Here is a 25,715-nt window from a genome sequence, read left to right as displayed (position 1 = left end):
CCCTGCATTCATGTACTATGGGAAAGATGGATTTTACCACTCGGAAACTCCTAATTACGACTGAGTTCTGCTCATGTGTTCGTGCGGTCATAGCAATATTGCGTATGCTACGTAATCGTGTAGATTCTAAAATAACCTAATGTGCTAGCGGACGTTAACGCCCTTATAAATGTTAATATTTCTTGCCATTCACAGATCCTTCAGCGCTCCCTGCCATGTTGAAACTTGAATAGTTCTCTCAACTCGGAAACTCGGGTATCAAAATGAATTTCATGTAGTCCAGTACAAAATACAACATGAGGGTGTTCACGTGCAATTTTCTACTCGGCATTTGGTATTTACCATAATTTCGATAGCACATGAAGGCAACATTTAAAAAAATATATTATTACTATTATTATTATTATTATTAAAAGAACACTTTGTAAGGTAAGGGTATTTTATTGCCTTCTTCGGATGGGTCAAGACCGTCACGCCATACAACATCAACATGAGGCCAGCCGCCACTGTATCGTATAATATGGATTGTAATGTATTGTAAACAATTTCAACGTTTTGCGTCAGGAGTTTTTTTTTTTAAGACCAGAATTGCCACTATTTGGGTTCTTGAGTGTCTCTGCTTTTCATGTAGCGTCAGTATTACACTCATTGTACACTTCCGTTAGGTCGGCACAGGCACATGACCACAGACGTCATTGCAATGGTTTATGGGAAATTGCGTCCGTCGACGTAAAACCTTACAGCTTAACCACTTAATCTAACCCTCAATATACATATATATTTTTTTATTTTTTTTCCCATGTTGAAACTTGAATAGTTCTCTCAACTATATATATATATACATACTTTAAGAGCAAAGCGCCATTTAACTACGTTGTTATGTTCACCACGCATGCGTGTAAAAGTAGAAACTACAACTCCCATTAACATACTCAGGAAGTGGAATAATAACAGACATGGAGGTGCTGACATGGAATTGTCAGTCTTTTTAAGGACAAACATTCGTTTTCTTGTTTGAACCGCTGTGTATAATAATGGAAACCACTAGAGTTCGCGTTTTGTTGTTATTGTTTGTTTTGGTTATTTACCCGTGCTTGTCAAAGCGAACAGATATTGCAAAGACTTTGGATGTGCACGAGAGAAAGAACGCGGAAAGGGACGCTCTCCATAAGGATGATTCAATTTCTGTTTCTGAAAACCAGTTTTCATCGACCAAACATGGCTTTCAAGATGATTTACTCGGCCGACCCCAAGACATTGCTGCTATCAGGTTTGAGCTTATGTGCTTTGTGGAGAAGCTTATGGGTCTCGCAATGTTACTAAAAAATAAATAAAATAAAAGCATAGAACTAGATGAACGAAATTAATTGAAGGATATCTTGCATTTTTGTCAATGCCATTGGTAAGAAACCGTCGCAACGAATTTGAACTCTCGCGTTTGAGATCACAATAAGAAGCCATTGTTGAATTTGACGAACTACAAAATGCATCGGTTACGTTTTAAGAATGTTTTGTGGTTCTGATAAACAACTATTGACAAGAGAGAGTTACCAACTGTTTAGAATATGATTCAAGTAAAATATAGTCCTCCAAATAATTATTTGAATAAGAGTAAGCATGTATAGATTAAAATTCTACTCATTTACTGAGTAATTGGTGAGTAACTTCCGATGTATTTATTTTTAATTTATATAAATAGTGATTGAACGTCAAATAGACAAAATAGTGAAAAATATGAACTAGGAATATGTCATTTCAAATATTGCTGATCATATCACTTTTAACTATAAACAGTTTAAGTTTTAATTTTTCAAATGCTTTATTTGTTTGTTAAAGAAAATGTTTTAGTAGTTATTGCTTTAGTTTTCGCTAACTATAATAACCCTGGTACACAAATGTGCATGTGTACAATAGCAACGTGACAGGATTTCCCAAAAAAGAAAATCTGTCAAAATGCAAAGTCTGGTTGGAATGACCACAACAACCTGAGTACAAGCAGCAAGAATTGTGAAAATTGAACTATGTGTTTCTGAGAAATGTAGCTTTTTGTGTGGTTAAATGGCCCTTTTGAGGAATGTTTTTGTGTGGTATCACCGTTAAAAAAAACAGCCTTCAAATTAGAGTAAACGATATAGCTTATTTAATCACCGGCAATTTCTGTCAGGCTGTAGTTAATGCTACAGCTATACAGTAAATTCTGTAGAGTAAATTTGACTCTATTTAGAGTGGGACCAAATAGACTACGCTTTAGCGTAATATTTACACTTAGAAGAGAGTAAAATCAAGAATACAAAAAAAAGAAAGTCACTCAAGGGTTGAGGAATGAACTCACGGCCTTAAGCTTGGGAGACAGCTGATCTACTCCCTGAGCCACACAGCTCTTGCTTTTGTGTTAGTATATTGCTCATGTCAACTGGAACCTTCGTAACTCCAAGAGACCAAAAACATAGTTTTGGTCTCCTCTTGGAGATAAGCAAACAGTAGGAGTAGCATAACTCAGGTGGTAGTGTGGCGGTTTTCTGAAGGTCGTGAGTTTGTTACTTAACCCTTGAGTGACTTTTTTCCCCCCCAATCCTTTTTTTCCCTCTCTTACAAGTGTAAATATTAGCCTAATATATATTCAAATTTACGGTACTCTACAGAATTTACTGTGTAGTTATCGCAGCATGCACAGGCAGTCATATTTTCCTGGTTATAGGTCACATGATGAGCCGCATAAAGCGGATAGGTCCCCTAGGCTAAGATAATTAATCACATAAATTGATTATACTGAACTTCGACTGGTGGATTCACCCACATTTACCAGCAATGCTGGCATCGGATTCATTACTCAAAAAACAATGCAAATTGTGCCAACTTTATCTACAATTGCATACAATGGAGATTTTTCTGGATTTTCTGTCAGCTCCATTGTGAATGCGCTAAAACCCTTTCTACAGCAAGGAACAGCGATCTTAAATGGGTCTAATTGGGTTGGGTGAAGGACTTGCTGGTTTTATTCCACAGAGCATTACATTTTGCAAACGCAGACCATTAACATCCCCTTGTGTGGAGTTCTTGTAGGCTGGAAGGTCAACATTTTTAGAGAGACATGGGTAACATCATGATGATGACAGCGAATACCGTAGCTGTTCTTTTCATAGTACATATATGCATTTTTTTTTAGTGCTTATCCTCCCACCTACCTTTAAGGTAAATAGAGATTTCTGCCACCAAAACAAGTCATTTTGAAAATCTTTGCTCTGTTTGATTGGTTAAATGCAGTCAAACGTCACTAATAGTTACATTGGATTGGGTATACAGTACAGTCATCTGACACAAGTGTGTGTGATGACCCAAAATAGATCACGTAAGCAGTAATTAATACTGGTAGATAAAAATATAAGCAGCGAGCAAAATGTATCTCAGTGTAGTGTAGTGAAAGTAAATACTCAAGTAAATGTAAAAAAAAAAAAAAAAGTATGTTGCATTAAAACTACCCTGACAAGTACAATGTTAAGAAGAGTTTGAGTAACTCCTAGTGCTCTGCTTTTCTCCTTGTAGCAAGAGTAATGGCACAGAGAACCTTGCAAATGAATCCAACCACTCCACAACATCATCATCAACCAAGCCAACAATGCCAGCACCGCCGAACCCCAAAGCCATTCTGCCCGTGCAAACGGGAGTCCAGGCCCAAGAAGAAGAGCAGTCCAATGGGTTGACCATATTCTTTAGCCTTCTAGTTATTGGTAGGTTGCTTCATTGTGTTCATCTCTGTTGTAGCCGTGAGCAACAATATAGTCCAGACAGGATGTGTAAGTACTTGGAGCATACAGGGTCAAGAGGATTAAGTAATTCAATCTGTTATGGATATTATGGTCTTTAAAGTGTACAATTTAGAGTTCTTGCAGGCACTTAATACAGTGACACCTTTAAATAATGGCATGCTCGATGTAGGATTTTGCCCAAAAATATCTTTACAGTAGACTTTTTATCTATTACCTTCTAATTAGCAGATTAACACCTTAGATGTTCACAATGGCTACTCCTGCAAACCTCTGGCCCAATAGTTTCTATACTGGATTGGGCTTTAAATTTCCCGCCCCTTTGTTTGCAGATGTGATATCATACGCATTCTCGTAATGATCTATTCAGCCGCCTTATTTGAAATTGCTAGTCTATTGTAGCTACAGAATGCTAGCGGAATGTGAACGCTACTATGCCAAGAGCATTCACGGCCGTCTAAAACTTTTTTTTTTTTTTATCTCTGTAAACATCGCTAATTGGTTATGACGATTCCAGCCTCTGTGCCATACTTGCCAACTCCAGCGGGAGTCTTATAACCGACTGCCTACCATGCAAGCAGGGCCAGGTTTAGCCAGATACTGCGTCAAATATTCCCCACAATATAAACTGTTTACTTCCCTGTAAAATCGGGCGATTAGTGGGAGAAGTGGGTTCAAGGGTTAAGATTTGGGGGTCTCCAGCACGAATCGGGAGAGTTACAAGTGTGCTCTGTGCTGAGTCTTCAGTAATAAAATTGTGCGCGCAGCGTGCACAAGAAGAAGGGAGTGTGCAGTTTAATTTTGCAGTTACACGAAACACATTTGAAACTCAATTTCCTACATAGAGCAGCTTTAAATACTCAAAATAGGGGTGCACCGATCACAATTTTCCGGCCGATCATCGATCCCCGATCTTTTAAAAAGTCTGACCTGCCGATCTCGATTTTTGCCGATCCCGATTTTTTTTCATAATAAGCAGCCACCTTCAGTGTTCCAATCTTGTTTTATTGAACATTGAACAATAATTGTGAAATAATGCAAAAAAAAAAAAAAATGCACATTAAGTATTTCTCTCAAATACAAATAAAAGCCTATTAGTCATCTCAGCAGAAGAGAATACTTTTTCAGACCTCTAAGGAGAGAGATAAGATCGGTCTATTTTTTAGGGGTCGGTCGATTACCGATCCCCCAAAATTAAGGAAATCGGGGCCGATAAATTTTTCCGGCTGATCGATCGGTACACCCCTAACTCAAAGACAAGTTCGATGTACAGTATCAGAATTTCATTTGGATACAATATCACCTATAAATATTATAAGAACAGGTGTAGAAATTCCAGTGTGGATAATTTTTCCCTGACAAGGCCACAGGGCCTCTCCCTTGGGAACCTCACCTCGGAATTTCTAGTGATTGCATATGATTGTCACATGTAAATCCAGGTAATGGACTTAGAGGTAAACTTGAGTCAGTGAAGCACTGACTCTATTCCAAAGATTTTAGTTCCTTTTAGCATAAGTAGGTTGCAGGATATGCATTAGGGTGAGGCTGCCCTGTGAATGGCTAATCAGGATACTCAACAACTTCACCCTCTTAGCAAATAAACTAATCACCAGTTAAAAATACCCCAGATGATGGCTGACCAAATGTCAAACTTGAAAACGGCTGGTATCAATAGGCAAATAGATGACGTCAAACTTGCTTACTTATGCTTTTTTCATACAAAATAATATTTTTTTCCCCATCTCTGTGAGGAGCACCACGATTCATTCTTTGCTCTTTGCTCCTATTTGTTAACACAGGTATCTGCATCATCTTGGTTCATCTGCTTATCAAATTCAAGCTACATTTTCTACCAGAGAGTGTTGCTGTTGTGTCCCTTGGTGAGTTTCTGTTTAATCTGACAAAACCTTTTCCCCTCCGCGACCGATTGTCTTAAACACAGATGTTTTGTTTTTTATCTGAAAAATTATTATGCATTATGCGCCTAATGGCACACTCACACAAACCATAATTTGCTGCATCATTAAGACCTTTACTAAGTTTTAGAAAGTGCCTCATAGTAAAATGGGTCATGTGAGGTCACGTCACGTTTGTTGCGCTACCTCAAGTCCAATCGGCTTTTTTTCTACCCTATGTATGATTTTGGTAAGTTGCACTCCCTCAAACTCAGTGTTGCATCTGTCTCGAACCCAAAGGGCTTTTCCTTTTTTGTCCCTGACCCCTTGACTGCATTGAGATGTCAGCGTGTTTGGAGCAGGACTCTGCTGAGGCGCGATAACAATACATTGCTTTTCCTTCCTTATCTCTTCCCTCTCATCCACTTATTGTCTGCCTTCCTTCTCGCCATCCCAATCCATCAAACCTGTCTGCATATCTGTAACGCTAAATCATTTTGATGCTTACATTTATAGTTTCGCTATTATCTTGCTCTTTCAGTGCTCTCCACACATTTTTGTGTTTAATCACCGTTTTAGTGAATGTGAATGAAACCTCTAAACTGTCTGCTTGCCTCTATTTCGTGCTTCATCTGCATTATGGTTGAATTGAAACGCTCTTATATATTAAAAGTAGGTACTGTCTTTTGTGCTCTTGTGTCTATGTTCTTTAGGGATTCTAATGGGAGGATTTATTAAGATCATTGAGTTCCAAGAATTGGCCAACTGGAAGGTAAAGTTTGACTCGTCCTTAATGTGTACATGTTTTTGCATTTACACGTTCTTTCCATTTTTCAGTCTCTTTTTTTTTTGTCGGGCTTTCTTAGCCTTGTCTTGAGTGTTTGTCATAAATCTTAGATTTCCGCTCTTGATACCTGCCCACGCTGTTTGTTGCTCACTCATTCTCCCTCGGAGCCCTGGCTGTACCCCCTATTGTTTTTCTTTTGCAGCTTGTAGCCTTTAATTAACATTCCTCATTCTCTACTATTGAGTGAAAGAATGAATGAACAAGAGCGAGAAATAGAGAGAAAGAGGGGATGGAGGGGACAGGTTATGTCAATGTTTTGTACACACAGGGACCCATTGTGGGTTTTTTTCTTTTCTTTTTTTTTGCGTTCTACCTAGGGCCCCTCAGGGTTCTGTGTAGTCATTGACCCTAGCAACATGAGCCCCTCAATCCTATTCTGTCTCGAGTACCTGTGTTCTGAAATCCCCAAAATATTACCCCATAAACAGTTTGGCAAATAGAAATAGTTAGTATTCCACAAAAAAAAGAATCTCCAAGCTGTTTATTGCCACTCTCAGCTGAAGGTTACTGTCACCGAACCACTTAATAACTGCTAGCTTACTGCTAAGATACAATGGGAAAAGTCTATGGGCACACAGGCTAACAGTTAGCATCTATGGCTACATAAAAGTTAGCATCTACGGCTACATAAAAAGCAACGCATGTAAACAGATAATATAACAATAATCACAGACATATAATCTTTATCCTCTGCAAAGAAAGACCAATATTATTGCTGTACTGAGAAATTGAAAGAGGAGCTGAGTCTACAATCCAGTACTGTTTATCCGTGTTTTCTTTTAGGTCTCTGAGGCGCAGAATGAGCAGCAAAATGTTCAATGAAGTAGAACTAACAAAAAATGGTTTAATTGTCTTTATTTAAAGTTGCTCTATTTAACAATTTGCCCAAAATATCTTTACAATAGCCTTTTTATGAGACCATTTATCTATATCTTGTAATTAGTAGATTGACACATAAGATGTTCTCAATGCGTACGCCGGCAAGCCTCTGGCCAGTAGTTTTCAGACTGGATTCAGGTTTGAATTTCACACCCTCTGTCTGTGGATGTGATGTCATGCGCGTATCGTGTACGTGGAGAAGGGTGCAGTTTAATTTTTCGGCCACAGGTGGCAGTAGCAAATAGCGATTCAAAATTAAATTTTCTGCGTTTAACTGCCATTAATGTATGGTTTTCTAAAATATATTATCGGGTGCTATTTTCTATTATTTTTAAATGACCATTTAATTTAAAAAAATGCATTACAAAAATATTTTAGTTTTTTTTTTTAGAAGGCTGAAATGGATTAATGGCATTTCTATTCATTTTTGCTTATTTTGAGTTACAAGCATGGTCAAGGAAAAAATTAAACTCTTATTTTAAGGCACCACAACATTTTTTTCATCTGCAAAGTCTTCTAAAATGTTGCAAAGCCGTAAATGCTTTTTCACCGTCATATTCAACGGCAGAAATCTGTTCCCTTAATTCTGTTTTTTAACGGATCTTTTTTAAATGAGGGTTCAGACCGTATTCTCCTTTATGCTTGTAGCTATCCTAGAAGAAAGCGTTTTCTTTCTCGCACTCGTTCTCTCAGCGAGCATGTTTCCAAAGTTGGCCCATTTTACAAATCTATCAAGCCTGCAGCATCCCTCCACAAAGCAGCAAGGGTGTACGGGCCCCCGAGGCAGCCGCATCCTGGCATTCCAGGCTATGCCCTTGCCTTTCCCCACCAATCTGTTTTCTTTGCCCTTTCCTGCAAACTCCCCCATCTGCACTTGTATCCCAACAGTCCAGCACATTAAAAAAAAAAAAAATCCCTTTTGCATTCTTTTGGATTATGAATTCTCTCATTCGCCTTGAGTTCTGAAAACTAGAAAACAAAAAGCATATACATCAAGCTACATTAGTGAATACAATCTCTCGTCTCCTAGTTTAGCTGTCTCGTTGTCATGGGTTTACTTCTAACGATTCTGGTGTATTTCGAGTCCCAAAGGGCAACACATGCCCCCCCCCCCCCCCCCCCCATCAGATCTCATCACAGGAAGAAGTCAAACACAGAGAGAGCGGTTTTAATTGTGGTTTCAGCCCCCCCCCCCCTCATGTCACCGTGGAGCTTCAGTGGAACCTGAGCAAAAATGTCTCACTCATCTCCATCCTTCACCCTGCTTAGACTTTTGCTGTGGTTGGCATAGTCCTCTTTAACCCATTAAAGGCCTAAAGCGCCTGGCAAAACATGCCTCTAAAACCTATGGGTGACTTTTTGAGTCACCCCTGAAAACCTGAGGCTTTTCCTGGAAATTCAACAATATTTCAAATAATTGATATCGCAGCTCCTGAAGCAGATAGAAACATAATTCCAAAAACATTTGAGATCTTACACCTGTGGCGTTCACACAAACCTAAGTTTATTATTATTATTATTATTATAAGCCTACAATATAAAAAATATATATATCAACAAACAAATGTTGCATCTGCGGGTATATAACTCCATATATATTTATTTACCTTCAACAATGGAGCGCAGTTGTAATAACCTCGGGGGAACGAGTGGTAATTATTCGTCGTCCATTCCGTTCCAAGGTCTTAAAAATTTTCAACATCCTCATCGTCTACAAACATATTTCTTAACAGTATGTCACTGTCGACTTCAAATTCCTCCCGCGACGTTGTCAATCGCGTCATTTATTTCATAACTCCCGCGAATCTGCATCAACCATTAATGCTCGAATAAAATTCCAGGACATGCTACGAGGCCCACGTCATCCTCTCGTGCATATTCTGATGCATTTAATCGGCTAAGGGATCAAAAATTGGTCAAAACAAAACAAAATGACATATCCGCTCTCCCGGCTTTAAAGGGAGAAGCGCGGTCACGTGCTCCCGGCCTTGATGGGTTAAACTGTGTTTTCGTCACAATTCTTTGTTCTCCAAATGTAATGATCTATTATGTCTGCAACATCATCAATTACAACCAGTTGATTCCCTCACAATTTCACATGCAGGGCAGTCTAGCAATGACTGATTTAACATGTATTATCCGTATAAATAAATTAAGACATTGCCGACCTGGCTGTAAAAAGCAGCGTAAAAGAAAGCAAAATAAAACCAAATCCAAATACACACACAATACAATGTAATATAGTTAAATATTTACAATATAGATTATTGATCATAGCACTTGTGAGCGATCATGTATTTTATCCCTCTTTTAAATAATGATACTAAAATGAACCAGGTGAGTTTTATTACCAGTATTTGTCATAAAATGTTCCTTTTTCACTTCAATTTAGTTATTTTTTTGTTTTACCTTTTAATTGTTGCAGACTATCTTTATGTGTGTGCCTAGTCACTCCAGCACACATTCTTTTATTTTGCCATTAAACTTGTGCACGCATGCAGAATTATGGCTGTCAAGCTGCTGTGCATGCATGACATACCATCCTCAGTCTCAGATGTTAATATTCGTGTTTGACCTTTCACTTTCCCTGAAAGGCAACGTTCCGGTAGAGCGGTAACGTACAGGAATTTCTGAATGGCTGCTTTTTCTCGCACCCGAATGAGGACGTATGCAAAAGAGTAGTCGGTCTCTAACGTAACATTCTCTATGTGCAATCCACATGCTTGACCTACTTTTTAATGGCTTCAGTTCGAGTAGTGTAGATTTGTGTCAACATGCTGTTTTGGGGTTTAAGTCCTGAATAAGTTATCGAATAGACAAAAATCAATGAAAGGCCAAAAATTCTAGTCTTTTTTTTTTTTTTAATTGCTAGCAAATAGCTTCTCTGTTAATTTCCAGCAGCACTGTATTATTTTGTCGTCATTTTTTAATTAGGTAGCCCCTTTTTCATATAGGTCTGAAAAAAAAGTTTTTTTAGTTAGTTACCTGGTGGCAAAGCAATTGAATGGGTTCTTCCTTGGCCCGCCATGCCAGTGATCTACACACTATGGTGCATTTCGGTTTTACATAATCCTGGTAGCGTAGCAACAAAGAAATGATTTAAAGGGGAAGTCAACCTTAAACATTTCTTGACAATAATATGTTATATGTGAACTCACTAGTCTAAACATTAGGGGGTGTACCAAAAAGTTGATTCTCATAAGAATCGTGATTATCATTCAGAATTGATTTTAAATGTCCCAAAATCGATTTTATTTAAATTATTTTATACTGTCTTCCCTTTGTTTGTGTATGCCTTTATTGGGGGCGCTGTTCATGTTGTACCTGATTTGGCCACTTAGGGGCAGTGTGGTTCCACGCGGTTTGATACACTGTTAAGTTGTAGCCACATTGGAGAGTAGAAGGAAAAAGTCATGATCAAGTTATTCCAATAAAAGTAGTTTTTTTGCAGCGTGGAGCCGTTCTTTTGAGTGATAAAAGTGCCGCGAGTAGCGCACTAGTTAGCATTAGCGAATCCGACTGGAGTAGATCATTATGATTCCTTGAACATCTATAAATTGAAGCAAAAATCATTGTCAATCAAATCATTTTGAATCAAAAATCATTCTTAACCGAAAATGGATTCTGAAACGAATTGCACACCCCAAAAATCAGAATCGAATCGAATCGTGAGACATTCAAAGATTCCCTCCAGAATACGAGTTATACAGCGAATTCCAGCCATTTTTATCCATCTCGGGGCGGTCATTTTGCCATTTGCTGTTGACTTAAGATGACATCATAGTTGCTCAGGGCTCAGGCTACGACCAATCACAGAGCCCCTGTTTTCTGAAGCTGACCTGTGATTGGTTGTTACCTGAGACCACAGCCGTGATGTTATTTTCACTCAACAGCAATTGACAAAATGGCCGCCTTTTGATATTGATAAAAACTGCTGGATTTAGCTGCTTAACTCATATTCCACTAACACAATATTAACCAGAATACTTTTTTAAACTAGTGGGGCTGCATAGAACATATTATTGTCAAGATTTTTTGGGGGGTTGGGGGTTGACTTCCTCTTTAAAAAATAACCTTGCACAATGTGTGCTTTGCTCAGGTACCAAAAACTCAAACTATGGCCTCCTTCACCACAAGGGGTCAGTTTCCCATCCCTGTTCGTCATGGGTGTGCTGTGCCTGGAGCTGATGACTGCAGACTGTGTTCGCCTCCATCTGCTCGTGGGGTCATTGGGCCACAGAGGCTCGAACAAGCTGTCAAGACTGCTGCCTATACACAAAGGGAGAGATTGTTGACTAGCTGGACTAAATATGGACCGGCCCTCTTCGATCTTTCTGACAGAAAACTGATACAAATGTCCAGTCAGCCACCACCCAGAAATAGATTGTTGCTTCTTTTGCTTCTAATGCACACTCTGTATTGAGTTTAACATGCACTAAGAGGAATTATGGACATTCTGCTGCACAGTCTGTTGCTCGGCCCCTTCTTGCTCAATTTATAGATTTTTACATCCACCTTCACGTGAATGCAATGCTCGGGCAGATAATGCATGTGCATCACATCCCCTTGCTAGTCCATATGCGTGCGTGTGTTCGTAGCTCATATACAGTAAAGTCGTTCATGCAAGAACACATGGTCTATCATGCACAGACTCAGTAGCAATCAGAGAGCAATGCACGGGCACATGATGCCTACGCCTGACCTCGGCTGGCCCATTTAGCCGAGATGCAACAATGATTTCATTATACCACCGAAATGATCAGAAAGTTGAGGTGGCAGGGATTGCGTATGTGTGTGCGTGGATTATTCTTAGGGGGGAGTTCACGTGTCTTTTTATAGTACGTGTGAGTCTGTTTGTACTTCTGTTAAAATGCATGCAAGAATGTGCTGGCATTCGCCGTGCGCCTGCGTGTGCGTGCAAGCCATCCAGAAGCAAACATGCTAATATGCCCTGTCAGATAAAGCACTGCTTCTTGCCGTTCACGATTGGCTCCTCGCTTCCTCAAATTCCCCCGTCCACAGCCAAGTTTAAAGTCAGCTGATTATTGCAGCCACCGGTGAAATGAATAGGAAATATTTGTGGTGGATTTGGCATGAACAGGAAGCACGCGTTCGATTCATTTTCTGTGCTGATTAGTATCAAAATTACTACTGTGAAGTCATCTTCAGTCGACAGCAAGTGGCAAAATTGCCGCACCCTGAGATGGATAAAAACAGCTGGATTTTGCTGGATAACTCATATACCACTAACACAATATTAACCAGAATACTGTATTTAGACTAGTGGGGTCACATAACATATTATTGTCAAGAAACATTTAAGGTTGACTTCCTCTTTAACAATTAACAGTGACTAAGCAAATGAATACTGAGTGAAAAAGCCATCATTGTAGCTCTAGGGAAACTCAACATGCAAATTGGCGTGAAGGTTGACTTCCCCTTTAAATGTTAAATGGGTTGGGTTATTGCTTTTGTAACGTGAAATGTTAATTAATTATGACTTTTCTTGTTTTTGTTTTCCAAAAGGAGGAGGAAATGTTCCGACCCAATATGTTCTTCCTTTTGCTCCTACCACCAATTATCTTTGAATCGGGATACTCTTTACATAAGGTACAGTACAGCAGAATAATGAGTTTGTGATACAAGCGTTGCTTTTCACTGCCAATGACATTTGTGTAACTTCAAGAGTCTGCACAAGGTAATGACGAGCAAACTGCTTCATAGTTATGTTGATAAACAGTGAACAGTACCCTATGCAGGGAGCAGGATTTTTGCTTATTCATGAGCAGTCAGGCACAAGCATTTCTGCACTTTCTAAAATAAATAAATACATCTGTTTTTGCAATTTTTTACTAAATTGATTTAAAGCAAGTCACACATACACATCACAAACTATGTTTTTATTTAAATGGCTCCCAGTCATACTGTCTAGTATTGTTGTGACACAAAAAAAAACTAATGTCAGGAATACTAAAGGTGAGCCTCCATGTGTGTTCAGGGTAACTTCTTCCAGAACATTGGCTCCATCACCCTGTTTGCCGTGATTGGTACGGCTATCTCTGCCTTTATTGTTGGAGGAGGCATTTACTTCCTTGGACAGGTCAGATGTGTTCATGCTACATTTGGTCATGGAAAAAAACTCTTTGTCTCAAAGTGCGATGTGTTTCCTCATTATTCACATTGCTCAGTGCTCAGTATCCTTTCGGTTTCCCCCCCGCAGGCAGATGTGATCTACAAGATGTCCATGACAGATAGGTAAGACTTTCCCAACACGTCAATGCCCTTATCGCAATACTGTAGAAAGAAGTAGAATACAAAAGATACGCTACACTTGATTTTTTTAAATAGTAATTCACTGCTTTGTGTATTTTTTTTTAAAAATATTTGTTTATTACAATGACAATAGTAGCAAGTTCAACCACTGCTCACTAAACTTGCAGAGATGTGGGTTGCACTTATTTTTTTATATTGTATTAGTATTATTTCTACTGTATGTTGAAAAACAAAAGCAATCTGCTATCGTCACATTTCTGGGCTATGGGGTAGAGGGTGTTATGGAGGACCAAAACTCAAAATAAATAAATAAATGAATAAAAGTGAAAATAAAAATGGAAATTAAAAAATAAAAAATAAAATCTATATATGTATTGAATTTTTGAATGATATTTTTTAGATTTGTTTTTATTTTAAAAATTGTCATTTATTTAGTCATCTATTTATTTAGTCATTTATTTATTTAGAATTTTGACAGTTTTGGTCCATACTGCCAGGACGAAATGTTACTCAAATGAGGGGGCGGTCCTAAGCGTGTCTTGGGTTTGACTCTCAAACCCTCATTTGAATAACATTTCGTCCTGGCAGTATGGACCAAAACTGCCAAAATTCAAAATAAATAAATGACTAAATAAATAAAAACGGATATAAAAAATATCATTCAAAAATTAAATACAAATGTATTTATTTATATATATTGGGATTTAATTTTTGAATTATATTTTTTTATATCAGTTTTTATTTTCACTTTTAGTCATTTATTTATGTAGTCATTTATTTATTTTGAATGTTGGCAGTTTTGGGCCTCCATAGGGTGTCCCTACAGGAGCCTTATTTTACAGTACCCCCCATTAAAACAACAAAAAAAAAGCAAAAAATTCTGTAAAAAACACATTTCAAAGTTTTATTTTTTTGGCCATAAGTCCAAAAGGTAAGTTTGGCGCAAATGCAATCCTGCTCATCACCGAAAGACTGCTGCAACTGGCACCTAAAGGCCTTTTCACACTGCATTTGGTTTTCTTAATATTCACTGCAGGCAGGGCACATGAAAAACGGCATTACGGTACAAACTCATATTTTTTAAGTGATTGCTTAGGAGCCTACTAGGAAGTAGCGTGGATGCTTTTCCTGATGGCTGTTTTGTTGCTTTGAGCACTCTGAAATCTTTCCGCCAACTCCTCTCCTATTGGATGCGTCATCTGACGTTGATAATAGTTGATAATATTTCAAATCCAGGCATGGTTTCGTGACGGAATGCTGCATTGCTTCCAGGTGTGACGTAACACGGAGTTCTGTCGCTGAGCGTAAACAACAAACGGGTTTGTGAAGGGAGGGTGCAACGCAGCGCAGTGTGAAAAGGCCTTTGGTCGAGCTGGAGGGATTATCGAACCGTTCTATAAAGCGGTCAGTGTTGTTGGGCTTCTGCAAGAAAAAAAGAAAAAATAAACATCAGGAAAGTCTTCCAGAAGAGCTGAGCGTTGCGGTTAATCAGTGGACCTTTTACAAGGTGGCATTTGAACACTAGTGTTTCGACTTTTTTTTCTCTTTTTTTGTATCTAAAATGTCTCACAGGACGCAAGTTTTATTGATGCCCTTTATGCTATTTTCGCTACTCAGATTTCTCGCCTCAATGAATAAAAATCTTGAAATAGTAGTACACCTTTTGCTGTTCAAATTGTGTCTAGTCAACTTTTCTACATCACCAATTCATCTCGTTTGCTTAAAATGACCTTTCTTTTGCTGTAGTTTTGCCTTTGGCTCACTCATCTCGGCTGTAGACCCTGTTGCTACCATCGCCATCTTTAATGCGCTCAACGTGGACCCCGTTCTGAACATGTTGGTGTTCGGTGAGAGCATCCTTAACGATGCAGTCTCCATCGTCCTCACAAAGTAAGAGTCCATTTGCATTTTTCTTCTGCCTTGGCAAATTTGTCAATCCCGGGCAGAATAGTTGCTCATACACAATTCAACACATTTTTTGTTTTGTTTTTTAAACCAAGGTAACTGTAATAATGATAAAGTATGGTAAAATATCCCGGGGCAGCACGGTGGCTGACTGGTTAGCACGTCTGCCTCCCAGTGCTGAGGACGTGAGATCGAGTCCGGGCTTCGGCCTTCCTGGGTGGAGTTTGCATGTTCTCCCCGTGCTTGCGTGGGTTTTCATCGGGTACTCCGGTTTCCTCCCACATTCCAAAGACATGCATGGCAGGTTAATCGAACACTCCAAATTGTCCATAGGTATGATTGTGAGTATGGTTGTTTGTCTCTGTGTGCCCTGTGATTGGCTGGCAACCAGTTCAGGGTGTACCCTGCCTACTGCCCGAAGCCAGCTGGGATAGGCTCCAGCACCCCCGCGACCCTTGTGAGGAAAAGCGGTCAAGAAAATGGATGGATGGATGGATGGTAAAATATCCCAGCTTCTAATCGCAAACAGTTACATGTGAAATCTGACCAAGTGTCCCTTTTCCTGTTTAGAGGATAAATATATTATAAACGTGTTGCATGCCTAAATAGTATACCATAGTTCTGTACTCTGTTGTCTTGACAGCTGGTAATTGTTTAATATGTAATAGTAGGAACGCTCAATTATGAAAAAAATATTAGTCACGGTTATTTTGGTAATAATTGAAATAACGATTAGGACAATCTTTTATTTTTTGGTACAAAACAAGAAACTGTTTAAACGTAAAAAAATATTAAGACAAATACGATTATTTGAAACACTATAAGTACTATAATTTTACTTCTTCCTACACTCTTTTTGAACAAAATCTTGTTTTTTTAAATTGAATACTGGTAGAACAATGATGTCATAGCTAAAAATATATATATATATATATATATATTTTATTATGTTATGTATGTACATTTGTTTACATTCTTTTCTTTTTGGATAAGGTTTGTCCCAAAAAAATATGCACGTTCCTTTTGGATGAAACAAAATGTATTAAATAAGTTATTTTAAAATGTGAAACAAAGGTGCAAATGTATACATTTAAACAACTCAAACATCTCAAAATTTGTATTTAATAATCTTTTCTTTTTTGTTCAGATTATGCTGACTTTGTAATTGTGGAGTGTAATATATAAAATTGTAATTTAATTTAAATTAATTGCACAACCCTAGTCATCTCTCATTATAGCTTAAGTGTAAAGGACCACTCGTGCAATTAGGTGTTTCTCGATACTAATTGAAATGTCAGACTGAAGTGTAGTTGTTGAGAAACATCACATTTGATTACTTTTTATGAACATTTTTAAATCTTGCTAATTGATGTGTCCCACATTGCCGCCTAGCTTACTATGAGTCATTAAAGGCCTTATATGATACAGTTGATCTCTGTTGAGTAAACATGATTTTGATAGCAGGATTACGCTCCCTGTAATCCAAACACACACTTTGCATTTGTAGAGTAGAATGATGGTGATTGTCTGCCCTCTAGGGTCAGTCAAAGGTATTACAAGAAGACTTTGTTAACGTTTTGGTTTCTCTGTCTGATGTTTTTAGCACTGCAGAGGGTTTCTTTTCCCGCTCAGACACAAGCAAGGTAACGGGCTGGGAGACGTTTCTGCAAGCAGTGGGTTATTTCCTCCAAATGTTCTTTGGTTCTGCTGCCTTGGGGACCCTCACAGGACTCATCTCTGCTCTTGTATCCACTTATGTTGGGTCTGTTTTTGTGCATTTTACGGAGTGAACATTTATTTTTGTAAGGTTCAGATGGGAAATTTCACCGTGTTTGTTTTTTTTTCTATCTTGAAGAGGTCTTATTGATATTCCCTAACTTGCACACCAGTTTCTAAAACACTTTGACTTGAGGAAGACTCCCTCACTCGAGTTTGGCATGATGATAATCTTTGCTTACCTTCCCTACGGCCTGGCAGAGGGTATTAAGCTGTCTGGTAGGTGCACAGTCTCTTTTTTTACCATGTATGGTTGTTGTAATATCTCATGTGGGCCTTGACCACTCTCCATCCACAGGAATTATGTCCATCCTTTTTGCGGGAATCGTGATGTCTCATTACACCCATCACAACCTGTCGCCTGTCACTCAGATCCTCATGCAGCAGACGTTACGGACAGTGGCCTTTATGTGCGGTCAGTTGATTCCCGTCAGTTCCCCATCACTAAACACCAAGGTTATTTTAGTGAACGAAATAACATTTTCGTTAACGAAATAAAATGAACGCTTTTTAAAAATGAAAAATAGCTGAAACTACATTTTACTTTTACAAAACTCAATTGAAACTGACTATAATTATAAGCAAAATTGTCCTTGGTTTTAGTCTCTGTCAATTAATTGAAAACATGAGCTTTTGGGCTTGATTCTAGTTATGATCCTCTTACTGTGTATCGCCTAGAAGCGTCGTCATCTAGGAGCAGTCATTAAAAAAGTGCCACAAGATAATGTCGCTTCTCAGCGACAAGCTTGCGTGTTTTTTTTTTTTATGGCTTCCTTGTTTTTGTGGCTTAACTCCCAAAACACGATGCTAGATAACAATTGCTCTCCTTTTTTGGTTTATATGAAAAAATTATACACTTAACAAAAATATAAACATAACACTTATGTTTTTGCTCTCTTTTTTAATGAGATGAACTCAAAAAAAAAAAAATTCCATAGCAGTAGAGCAGAGACATGCACGCACACTCAAGCAACGTTACATTGAGTCATTGGAGTGCCAATGTATTGCCAATATTTAAAACAAAAGACATCAAATGCAGTCAAGTACAGTACTTCAAGAATATGGCATGCAAATGGAAAGCACATACAGTATAAACATAAATATATACAGTATGTACATAAATTAACATGTATACATCCAAAAATTTTGAATTAATAACAAATAAAAAATAATTTGAAGTTCTTCTGTCAGTTTTAATGTTGCTGTTTTTGCTGATATTTTAGAGTTTTGTCGAGGTACCGTTTCAGTACTGGTATCGCGGTATTTTATGCAGGTATAGTATCAAAGTCAAAATTTTGGTATTGGTCTAATCAGCATCCTGATATGGCACACTTGTGAGGTAGGATAAATTATCTCGGCAAAGGAGTAGTGCTCACTATCACAGATTTAGATATTTGAGAGAAATGGTGATATTGTGTATGTGGAAGACTTTGAAGAAGTTTTAGATCTTTGAGTTTATCTCATAAAAATGGGAGCAAACTAAAGTGTAGATTTTATATTTTTGTTGAGTATATTTAAAAAAAAATATTACACTGTACAACCGGGTTTAATACTTCCCAACAGGAATTCAAGCCACAAATCTACTTCAGAAGTTGGCAATTTAGCAAACAAGGGATGGAAAGGCAGACCACCCTAGCTTTATTTAAGACGTTAGGGTTGTGATGCATCTTGATAAGTAGTGTGAAGCGCTGCACTTTTTGTGCTTCAAAGTCTAATCAAAACTATAAATTCGAAGCATTAGAACAAAATAATAAAAACTAACAAACACGTTCTAAAAAAACAATTAAAATAAAAAAACTAAATTCAAAATGAAATAAAAACTAACTATAATGACAATTCCAAAATATAACCCTACTAATTTGTACATTGTTGTATGTTTTCCTTTTCCTTTCAGAGACATGCGTTTTTGCATTCCTCGGTCTATCCATCTTCAGCTTCCCACACAACTTTGAAATATCGTTTGTCATATGGTGCATCGTAAGTGCTTTTGTTAACCTTGACATTGGTGGCAGTGGTTTAAGCCTCCCATAACACCAAGAATAACTTTATTTTGTCTCATTCCAGGTGCTGGTTCTTCTAGGCCGTGCCGTCAACATCTTCCCTCTCTCATTCCTCCTTAACTTTTGCAGAGATCACAAGATCACACCCAAGATGATGTTCATCATGTGGTTCAGTGGTGAGGGGAGACAATTAATATTTTGTTTTCTAAAGAATAACAGGAAGTCATGCGTTAATCTGTTGGGGCTGTAAACAACGATAAAAAAACAAACATTTGATCTTACGAAAAGCTCTTGAGATATTTTACCTCGCAAGGGTTGGAATCCCTTTGAGAGTGTTGAGATCAAATGGAACTGCGTTGATCCATCCAGCCGTCACGTAAATCAAGATTTGGTTGCACTTTTTAAAATTGGCTCATTTTGTTCCCTCATCTTAATCATTTGCATTTTTTAATGCCACAACTGTTTACCCAGGACAAAGACGGAATACATCGGCAGTGGCCTCAATCTGCTGTCATTTTCTTAAATTGTCTTGCCAGCTCTGCCACTTACTTAATTATGTCTGACGAAAGATGGGTATTATAGGTGTGGTCAGCACATGCTCTTTTCCGATATCTGCCGGTTTCCACTTTTCATACATACATACATGGGCCAGCCACAATATTATTTAATTTTACACAATTTCATGAGATCCAACGCAAACGCTGGATCAAAGTATTCCGCCTTTACAAAGATACTGACAAACTATTTACATTTTTACCTACGGTGTTGATGTTATGGTTCTGGCAACATACACAAATACCTCATCCATTTGCTAACACTGACGAATCCCGACTTTCTTAGTGCAAAAACAAATGTTCTTACTAAATGAATGAAACGATGGTGGCGATGGCCAAGGTCCTAATACACACATGAATGAGAAATGGCTAAAAAATAAATTTTCGAATTATGGCAAAGGACTAAAATGATGCACTAAAACGACACGTGTGCAGTCTAGGGACTAACACGCACACACACACACATTTGTTTTACTATCTTTGTGGGGCCATCTCATTGACGTAATGCATTTCCTAGCCCCTTCCCCTAACCCCGACCATCAAAAATGATTGCCTACCTCTATTCCTTACCCTAACCTCAACCATAACCCAATTCAAACCTGAACTCTAAAACCAAGTCTAGACCTTCAAGAAGAGGTCTGAACTTGTGGGGCCCAGCAAAATGGCCCCACATGGACGGGTGGGCCCCCCAACTCTGCGAAATCCCGAAATGTTGGCCCCACTAAACAAGACCCCCCCACACACACACACTGACAGCCAGCCAACCCTGAAAGCATCTGAGACCTTTTTAAACTCTGGTGGTCCATCAGCGCATCTTGTGGCACTTCTGAAACTAAATACCAATCAGAGCTTCTCCCTTGCAGTGATGGGTGGCCTGACTAGGGATAAGGGCTACCAATCAGAGAGGAGCACACACACACACAGCTTGACACCCACAACACAAAAAACAAAACAAATGGTTATGATATAACGTGGACCATGACAAGGCAATTTAGTCATTGTCACATTTTAATGAAAGACTTTCTTGTTGATATATGGTGAGGGGGGGCGGGGGCGGGCAACAATGATAGCCTCTCACTCTTACTCCTCTATTGTTGCATGTTTGAGGTTTGAGAGGCGCTATCCCATATGCTTTGAGTCTACATCTTGGCCTGGAGCCCATTGAGAAGCGGCAACTCATTGGCACCACCACCATCATCATCGTGCTCTTCACTATCCTCCTCCTCGGGGGCGGGACCATGCCACTCATCCGCATCATGGACATCGAGGATAGCCAGTCGCGGCGCAAGAACAAGAAGGACGTCAATCTGAGCAAGACGCAGAAAATGGTAACGCACCCGCGCGCGTGTGCATGTGCTGCATCGATGCAAGCTGTGCCATCCTTTTCATCTTCTGCCATCAGACTGTTGGGTTTCTCTTGAAGGGAAAAACATGAAAGGCTTGGGGATGGTTTGTAAAGAGCATGAGATTCGCACAATGTAAAGTGCTCTCGTTACAGACTCACAGTTAAACCACATAGAAACACGCCTCTTAACTCATTCACACTCAGCCATTTTCACTGAAGCAACCCTATTCGCTCCTGGCTGTTTTAGTGGATTTTGACTGATTTTGCAAGACCCACAAAATATTATGTTCTATTGCTATAAAAAAAAAAAAACATGGAACCTACCAAAAGAAAGATTAGAGTCTCTTCTTTCATCAGGAAATAAATTATTAAATTTAATTATTTGTATCTGTTTTCGTTTAGCAATTAGCATTAGACTATAGCTATGTTTCATCATTATTCACATTCCTGGTGAAAACAGTGCCAAAAACAGCTTTTTGCAACATGGCCCTGGCTGATCTCTTGTACTCTGTTGCCACCAGCTAGACGTTTTTGTAATAACTATCATTACTTTAAGCCACCTCTTCATGTCAGAAGCGGCATCAAAGCCTTCTGTATGCTGTTGCATTAAAAAAAAAAAAGGTTTTGGGGAGTGAAGAGCAAAGTATTAAAAAACATATTTAAATGTTTTGGGGTTTAAATGAGTTTAGAGACTGACTAAAGTCATTGCGAAGGTTGTTTTTTCTATATAAGTCTTTGTAATGTGAACGATGGACTCCAAAGGGAACAAGATCAATTAAGCTTGCATTTCTCCCTACAACTAAAATCACCTTAGTGTGATCTCGACACGAGCCATGTCATGTGGACCTTTTTTCATAGTCCACCTTTCTTCCCTTCATCCTTTATGCCTCTGGCTGGTTAGTCAGCCCTTCTCCTTCTTTCATTGCTCTCTATTTATCTGTCCGTCCCCCCACTCTCGTCTCGCTTCCGCCAGGGGAATACGGTTGAGTCGGAGCATCTATCAGAACTGACTGAGGAGGAATACGAGGCTCACATATTCCAGAGGCAGGATCTGAAGGGCTTCATGTGGCTTGATGCTAAGTACCTTAACCCCTTCTTCACCCGACGGCTCACCCAGGAGGTAAGAGATGACGAGAGAGACAGAAATCCTCCGCCTCGTGGGAGGCCGCTTCATCACTTTGCTGACAATCCTTTAAGCCAATTAAAGTAGTCTGCATATGGCTGGATGATGGATTTTTCAATCTTGTGTTTACACAACATTAAGTAGGGAAAAAAGTGCCAGTACAAAAGTACAAAACAAAGTCTGGACATTAAAAAATGTTTTATCAAGCTATTTTTTTTTATTGATTGGTATAGCCACACTCAAAGGCAACCTTTGTGATATTTAATTGAATCCCAGAGGGTTAAATGATACTTTTACGTACTTCAGCTGCTGCACTTTTTGTATAACTTTTTTTATGTTAAGAATTTCTACAACAGTGTTCTTAATCTGTGTTTGATTGAACGGGTTCGGCATAGCTCAAGACACACACCCAACTCAATTATTCGTGACGATACACCCCGCTTGGCCATCATCGGCTACATTGCTTGGCTTATCTATGCTGCAGGGAATTTGGTGCACTCGGTAGTTGACTTGTGGCTGTTGTAATGGTACAGCTTGCGATTTCTTTATTATTGGAATCGCTTCATACTAACGATGCCGAGCAAAAAAAAGAAAGTTGTCGGACAAATATGTGCAATATGAATTCACATGTATTAACAGAACGTATGGTGTTCCACAGGGTTCAATTCTGGGGCCTCTGCTGTTTTCATTGTAACTGCTGCCCCCCTGGGTGCCATCTTAAGAAAACAGCAGTGGTTGTCTGTAAATATAGAGTTGAGTTGAATGATGGGAGTCAGAGTAATTCTAGTCCAGCACAAGTAGTAAAACTAAAGGAACACTTACTTTAAACTGCATGCAAATGAGGAATACAAGAACACAACACTTTCTGAATTCAAGGTAAAGAGAGCCAGATTTGATGATTTTGTTCACCAGTATACCTATGCCTTGGATTCGAGAAAAAAAAAATCAATAAAGAAGGGTTTGGTGGATGTGCATAGGAAACTGGCAGGGTTCAAACCCTCCATCAAGTTTTAGGACCACTTTTTAAAAAAAAATATCTGCATGCCTTTTCAGTTTTGATAAGGTTGTGACATTTCAAAGTTACACTGTAATTAGACTGCGTTTGTGCTGTTGACTTTTATACCCGAATGCGTGGTGAAATTTTTGAAGCTGTCCAGTGTGATACATTTATAGTGTTTGTAGTTTTGCAAGGCTTGGCAAGGAACTGAATTTACAGAATGAAGGCTTTTGCACTGCATGAAACAACACAACTTCTGGAATTTGACAGCGTTGTGTCTCCAACAGGACCTTATGCACGGACGGATCCAGATGAAAACTCTAACCAACAAGTGGTATGAAGAAGTTCGTCAGGGTCCCTCGGGTTCAGAGGATGACGATGACGAGGCAGAGCTTCTGTGAAGTGAGCACGTCACGCCACATGAAAATACAAAAGCGCTCACATATTCCGTGGCATGTGAGCGGTAGAACCTGACTTCAGTCACATGCACTTCTTTTTTTTATTTAAATCTGCCGTCATGGTGATGTGAAGAGTTTGCTGGGATGTTTTCTGTCATGGGGAAGTTCAGCAAAACAGCACTAGCAAACACTGGAGGCAAAATATTTCTGTGAAAAGGATTGTTCCTTATTTGAATGCCACATTGTCTGCAGCATAATAAGCGGTTGATTCACATCATTGATGTTAGACAGAACATGGGAAGTTCTGTGGATGAGCCATTTTGTGAAGGGGCAGACTCTTTGAATGTAAAGAAATACATGAAGACCTTTCTCTTTTATACTGGTTTTGCTTTATTGAAAGTTGAATTTACGTCAGTCACAATGTGCAATAGTGTCATTTTAAATTTTAAGAATCTATATTGATGTACAGGTTTCTTACTTTGTATGCACCACTGATGATTTGAAGCTTACAGAATGAGGGCAAAATGTCTTGTGTGCCACAATGCCCACACCGGCTTCTTGGCAAAAAAAAAAAAGAAGACGAGAGGAACACATTAAAAAAACAAAACATCTTCATACTCGTTAGAGGTTGCTGTAATTTCTGAGTCAGGCTCCCAGATGAGATGTTTGATGTTTATTTATATCCGCAGGCAAGCGTCCTGTCACTACACTGTGCATTAAAAACAACTGGAATTGTGGCTTGTGGAGAGTTAGTTTGCATCGTTAATCAAGGTCGGCACAAATGAATTCCTTTTTATTTATTTGAATGTTTGTGGGTTTAAATGCTTTTATACAATCACCTCAAGCAACGTGGGAATAAAAAAGAAACTCAAATCATGTGAAGTGTTTGCTTTCATGGGAGCCGTCTTGAACGTTTATTTTTGTAACTTTGAGAAACTTCACAAGATCTCATTGAACATCAATGCCATGTTGATAATACGGTCCTCGGTGAATTACAATAATTGTGGAAGCGTAGTTCAATCTAAAGTGAAAATCTTGAATTATAGAGATTTACGACACAGTTGGGAATGCTTCAAGATTTAAGTTGATTTTCTTCATAATTTGCCACCTTAAAACTAATTACATAAAGATGGATATGGCCTTCTGAAAAATAAGTTTATCATTCATATGCAGTCAATATTAGTTGAACCCTTTTTCATGAATTACTGCATCCATAGGTTGAATGGGGGTGATCATGCAACCTATGAAAAGGCAGCGGTGGCATGAAAATCGAGGTTCAGCCTTCAGTTTGTCTGTGTTACTTGGTCTGGATTCTCAGCAAGGTTATTATAGTTTTGAATTGGAATTTTCATTTTAGTTCGTTTTTATTTTGTTTTGATTTTTAAATTGAGTAAGTTTTAATTAGTTTTCAGGGTGGTTCTGATAATTTTCATTAGTTTGTTATTTACAATGTATAGGTTTAGTTAATTTCAGTATTAGTTTTCTTTTTTTTTTTTTTTTTTTAAAGTGTATTACTTGTGCACAATATTTAGTAAACACCATGGGGAAAAAAAACATTTATTCCTAGCGTTGCATTTTGACTGAGTTAAATGAAAAAGCAGGCGAATTTGTCGCCTAGGAGCGATGTCATCTGAAGGTGCTTTTCTATTGGTTCCTGCTAGATGACAACACTTTTGTGTGACACACTTTCTTTCAAATCATCCCCAAGTGCTCGTGTATTAACTCTTTGACTGCCAGATGTTTTCAGAAAAGGGATGCCGTGGGTGCCAGCCGATTTAAGCATTTTTGACTGATCTTTCAAGGTCCACAGAAAATTATGTGTTTGGACTATGGAAACACACATACTGCCAAATGAAAGATTGGACTCTCATCTTTCATCAGAATTTTTTTTTTGTTTCTACCTTATTCCGTTTTTCAGTAATCAACAATAGAAAATAGTTAGTTTCACCTCTGTTTTGA

The 25,715-nt window shown here is 38.6% G+C and overlaps 1 protein-coding gene across 2 annotated transcripts; it reads left to right on the top strand.

The window, feature by feature from the left end:
* The first annotated feature begins 920 nt into the window (after positions 1–920).
* slc9a8 (solute carrier family 9 member 8) lies at positions 921–24,632 on the top strand. 2 transcript variants are annotated; one of them, XM_077580959.1, is made up of 16 exons: positions 921–1,270; positions 3,544–3,728; positions 5,564–5,644; positions 6,373–6,431; positions 12,912–12,995; positions 13,384–13,485; positions 13,606–13,640; positions 15,405–15,548; positions 17,167–17,308; positions 17,453–17,558; positions 17,638–17,754; positions 19,234–19,316; positions 19,404–19,515; positions 21,001–21,221; positions 22,212–22,358; positions 23,646–24,632. In XM_077580959.1, exons 1-16 carry the CDS (start codon positions 1,035–1,037, stop codon positions 23,757–23,759), a joined length of 1,968 nt encoding a protein of 655 aa, XP_077437085.1. In that variant the 5' UTR covers positions 921–1,034; the 3' UTR covers positions 23,760–24,632. The 2 variants fall into 2 exon arrangements, with proteins under 2 accessions (XP_077437085.1, XP_077437076.1); XM_077580950.1 differs by having other exon boundaries at positions 13,384–13,640.
* Positions 24,633–25,715: the final 1,083 nt, after the last annotated feature.

Source organism: Vanacampus margaritifer, chromosome 1 (assembly GCF_051991255.1).
Source record: "Vanacampus margaritifer isolate UIUO_Vmar chromosome 1, RoL_Vmar_1.0, whole genome shotgun sequence".
NCBI lineage: Eukaryota > Metazoa > Chordata > Actinopteri > Syngnathiformes > Syngnathidae > Vanacampus > Vanacampus margaritifer.
Note: the sequence above shows the minus strand (reverse complement) of the source record. Positions and strands in the feature narration are given on the sequence as shown.

Bases quoted from the DNA above. Each gene is read 5' to 3' on its own strand.
- slc9a8 (XM_077580950.1), top strand. From the start codon at position 1,035: ATGGAAACCACTAGAGTTCGCGTTTTGTTGTTATTGTTTGTTTTGGTT. The intron at 1,271-3,543 runs GTTTGAGCTTAT...TTCTCCTTGTAG, and splicing joins CAAGACATTGCTGCTATCAG to CAAGAGTAATGGCACAGAGA. The intron at 21,222-22,211 runs GTAACGCACCCG...CGCTTCCGCCAG, and splicing joins TGAGCAAGACGCAGAAAATG to GGGAATACGGTTGAGTCGGA.